Genomic DNA, 4,457 nt, shown 5'->3' on the forward strand with positions numbered 1-4,457 from the left:
CACAGGAGTCTGATGGGGAGCTCAGCAGCCCCGATAACAAGGAGGCCCCAGCAGTCCCAAACAAAACTCACTGTTCCTGAAGCAGGGTGCTAGACCTGACCTATGGAAGATGCACCCAACAATGAAAGAAGACATCAGAGACAAAAAATAAAAAGCAAGATGTCTGGAGGCAGTGCTTGCCTGTGAAAGTCACTGAACTGAGTGGGTAGGCCTAAGCTAGGTCACGTGGTCAGGATGGCAGCCCCCAGGTCAGACCACATGACCAAGATGGAGGACCCTGTAAGCACATTCTCAACTGCCGTAAGAAGTTTTTCTCCATGAGTGAGGCAGTGAGATGTGTGAAATCAATAGGACCCTGGAGTCCAAACAACACAACATTAAAACTCATTCATGTGGAAAAATGAAAACAAACAAACAAAAATAACTCTCAGAGTGTCTCAAGCACTCACTGCCAACCAAGAAGAAACACGGACAGAGATAGAACAAACAGAAGAATGAGGGACATTTCCAGGTGAAAGAAAGTTCCCACTGGGAGAAAGAAGAACTCTGCTCATTTCCCTACTCGCTGGCAGTAACCCAAAGGTCCCATAAAATGTATTTTCCGTGGGCGAGGCCAAAAATTGCACAGATTGCTCTGTCTGAGAGCACTCAGCAGCAAGCCCGAAAGAAGTTCAGCAGTCCGAAACCAAAAAACGGACCCAGTTGACCAAAAGGCAGTGAGTTCCAAAATGGAGTGCTGGGTCTGCCCCATGGGAAAAGTAAGGGAGTATCTTACCAGATTGCAGCAAACAGGCAGATGAGTGAGTTCTAGACATCCTTAGTTTGAAAAGCAACAAGTTGAAGTGTACAGAGTTCTGGAATCTCCGGTCTCTGCAGGCAGGAGGAAGTGCCAGGAAAAGCTGATATGGAAAGCGGGTTATGAGTTCAGATATTAGGATCCCCAAAATTTCCTGTGGCCCTGGCAGGAGAGGTTAGAGAGAAAGCTTATCCCGCCAGAAAGCTTTGAGAGAGCTTATGGAGAGAGCCTACTTCACATGGGTGCTAATGTTATGTTTTTGTTTAAATTAGATATAAAGAAAAAGAGGAGTCAGGCAAAATATGAGACATATTGACTAGTTTGTTAAAGGCCCGGCAGAGTAGGGAGACTAAGAGAGAAGAGAAACAGAGTTGATGGATGACCAACATGGCCAGTCGCCATGGAGAGAGAGAGAAGAGAAGCAGAAGCAAACAGAGAGCGAAGCAGCAGCAGAGAGAGTGCGAAGCAGGGAAGTTGGAACTCTTCAAAGGGAAGACTGTGCATGCCCACTGAGGTTCCACCCATGCCCAGAGTCTTCAAGTATGCATGGTGGGTGATGTGGTGATGGCATGTCCCTGTACCTGCCCTGACTATTGTCAGGGGGAAGAGTCTGTCTCTTAAAGCGGTAGAGCCGATCAGCATTAAAGCCTGAACATTACAATTATACCTAAGTAACTTCTGTAATGCTGCCAATACCTTAGAGGCTCAGTAATGATCACAGATGTTTCCTTTCTATGGGTTCATCATACACATAAAACATAAATAGAGAATACTTTTGGAGGTATATGTATAAAATTAACACAGTCTGTAATTCTTTATATGTTCTTTATTTTTTCACAAAACTTAATGTTACAATTACCATGATAATGAATCACATAAATTAAAAGGGAGACCAAACTCTCCAATTGGAGAGTTCCCGAATGTAACAGGGGGAAGAGGCAAGCCACTACAGAGAGGCACTGGGGTGAAGGGAATTCTCCAGAGTGTTTCTGTAGTGTCAATAGGAAAGGAAATCATGCTTGATTTCAGTTAGTATTCTAATAATCCATCTATGATGTTGGAAAAATCAAAATGTAAAGAAATGCAATGATGCCTAAGTGTGTGTGCTGTGAACACAGAGAGGTGTTGGTGTAGTGCAGAACAAAATGAGGGTTTATGGGAAGAAACAATAGCCAGGGTTGCTGCTTCTTCCATCCTGTTAACCACAGATCCGACTAGTCCAATGACTTAGACTCCAGCCTAGTGCTGGAGACAAATAACACAGGAAAAATAACACAGACAAAAATCATATAGAAAGATATACATATTATATAATAGATTTAAGAGAATCGAGAACCAGCACTTTCACTATCTATGAAGAGAGGAGATAGAGGAAGGAAAGCTGCAACTGAAGAAGTAGGAAGTTCCGGTGGTCATAAGGAAAGAGTAATGATTATAAAAAAAAAAAAGTGTATGAGAAGCCTACTGTCCTATCCATTCTTACAAAATTGAAACATGCTGCTGTCATTAGCCTTCCAGGAAGCACTGACGACATTAGGAGATTTTACTTGGGAGCAGACGTGTCAATTTGACTTTGGTGACAAGCACAGAGGCATTCGTCTGTATGGAAATGAGTATGAAATTTTTTTCTTGTCTAAAATATTTATTAACTTAAAATAGAATTTCAAATACAGACAAAACTTTCCATTCAATTTTGAATATATTCAACATACAAGAATGCAAAAGAAAAATTTTTTGAATCCTTATGTTGTAATTTTATTTTATTTTATTTTATTTTTGATCTTTTAAAAAGTGTTTGGTACTACAAGTTTCTGTAGAGAATAGAAGTGACATATTAAAACACATTAAATCCTCTCCTAACCCTTAAGAACAATACATATAAAGTCTGAAGCAACCAAAATAAGAATACAGCCGATAGAAAACAAAGAAGGTAATTTTCGGATTCTCTTTTTATACAATTCATCAAGGTTAAACAAAATATAAAATTCCCTTAAACATAGGGTAATAAAATAGATGAAATTTGTATCACTCATGTTAGTGATACCAGTAAAAACTATAGTTCATATTTATATACAAGTAGTACAGCGTTAGAATTTAAATACACTACCTAAACATGTGTTGAAATTTTATATCAGTACCTGAATTGTTTTGCTTTCCTTAAATGTCACTTTTTCTGCTGAGTATAACTGACACTGAGGTAGGGATACCCTTGAGACAGCAGGATTGGCTGGATACTGTGGGCTGGCATTACTCCGACACATTCGTCTTGGTGGGTAGGGACAACGCTCTCTACAGCGACAGGTAGCACATCTGTCTGCTTGAGCATAGAAGGGTTTGTTGGGCCGATGTCTTGGATTTTCCTGATGCATGAAATTTTGATGCAAACCATAAGGCCGTGAAACTGGGACAAGGGGCACATGGGGACGTGATGGATGGTCCCATGGAATTGGAGGATTTAGTCCCCGAAAGCTTGGTTCTGACTTACCCACTGCACGATTGTTCACCAGGGAATTTGGAGCCACGGGATGAGGCCAATGTCGATCATGAGAAGAGCTAAGGACTGCCATTGGTCTGGCAGAAGGCTGTGCTAATATGATGCTAGGATCATCCAAGCAAATATTGCTGGGGGTAAAGCCAGGTGTAGGGTGGAGCTTTGGGCCATGAATGGGCCGTGAGGGGGCACGGATCTGGAGGGGGCGCATTGGCAATCGCCTCCTACCCATACCATGCTTGGGAGAATACAGAGCTGGTGGTGACTGAGGAAATTTATACAAGGGCTTCTGAACCTGATGAGGGGCCTGGCTTACCTGCTGGGGTGGGCCAAGCTTAGACTGGGATCCGGGCTGGGATGGAGACTGGGGAATAGCAGATGGCTGGGGGGAATTCTGTGGAAATGCCTGAGGCAGAGGAGAATAAGATGGTAAATCAGAACATTCTGAAGACTGTCTAGTCCTTATGGACTGGTCACCCTGCTGCTGGGCTGAACCCTCCACCTGATGAGCATTGACAAGTTTTTGGACTAGCTGGGCTGCTGCCACACTGCTATTCCTCTGTAGGGCCATCTTGACCTCTGGGCATTCCCGAGGTACATGTCCTGCATCTCCACTTATGAAACACCAAACGTCTCTGGAGTCAAGGTCTCGGGGGTCTTTTTCTTCTTTCTTTCTTTCCTTCTCTTCTTCATTGTCTTTCCTCCTTAGTCTGTTCCTTTTGGGACAATCATTCTTGTAGTGACCTATTTTTCCACATACAGGGCAGCAACGATCATTAGGAGGCAGTTCTCCATCTGTTAATACTCTCGAGTCAAAGAAGTACTCAGCTTCTCTGCCAATGAGTGGATAAAAGGGGGTACCAAAAAGTTTCCTTCCATTAATGAATGCCTTCATAATAAAATTGGCCATTTTTCTAGAAACACCAGCACCAAGGTTACGATTCAAGTCAAAAGGATCTTCAATTGCAATGTATTTAGATGTCCACTGCTTTTCAAAAGTAGTCAACAGCCTTTTCTGACGAATACTGATTACATACTTCTTGAAATCAAACTCTTCAGTATAGAATCGAAGTAGTCCTAACCAAAGCTCTCCTAGTGATTCTGTGTTCTTTCCAAGTGAAGGTAAATGCTTTTTCAGGTCTTCTGTTTTATCAAAGAAAAAAACATTCC

General features: G+C 42.2%; 1 protein-coding gene across 1 annotated transcript in view; it reads right to left on the minus strand.

Moving 5' to 3' along the window:
- Nucleotides 1-229: 229 nt before the first annotated feature.
- The window catches only part of LOC113836278 (terminal uridylyltransferase 4-like), a 12,881-nt gene continuing 8,653 nt past the window's right edge, over nucleotides 230-4,457 (minus strand). The window contains exons 3-4 of the mRNA XM_035447066.1: nucleotides 2,935-4,450; nucleotides 230-355 (exon numbers count right to left, since the gene is read on the minus strand). Of these exons, the coding sequence (XP_035302957.1) occupies nucleotides 230-355; nucleotides 2,935-4,450 (1,642 nt within the window). The remainder of the gene's footprint in view (nucleotides 356-2,934; nucleotides 4,451-4,457) is intronic.

This window comes from Cricetulus griseus, chromosome 6, assembly GCF_003668045.3.
Source record: "Cricetulus griseus strain 17A/GY chromosome 6, alternate assembly CriGri-PICRH-1.0, whole genome shotgun sequence".
Lineage (NCBI taxonomy): Eukaryota > Metazoa > Chordata > Mammalia > Rodentia > Cricetidae > Cricetulus > Cricetulus griseus.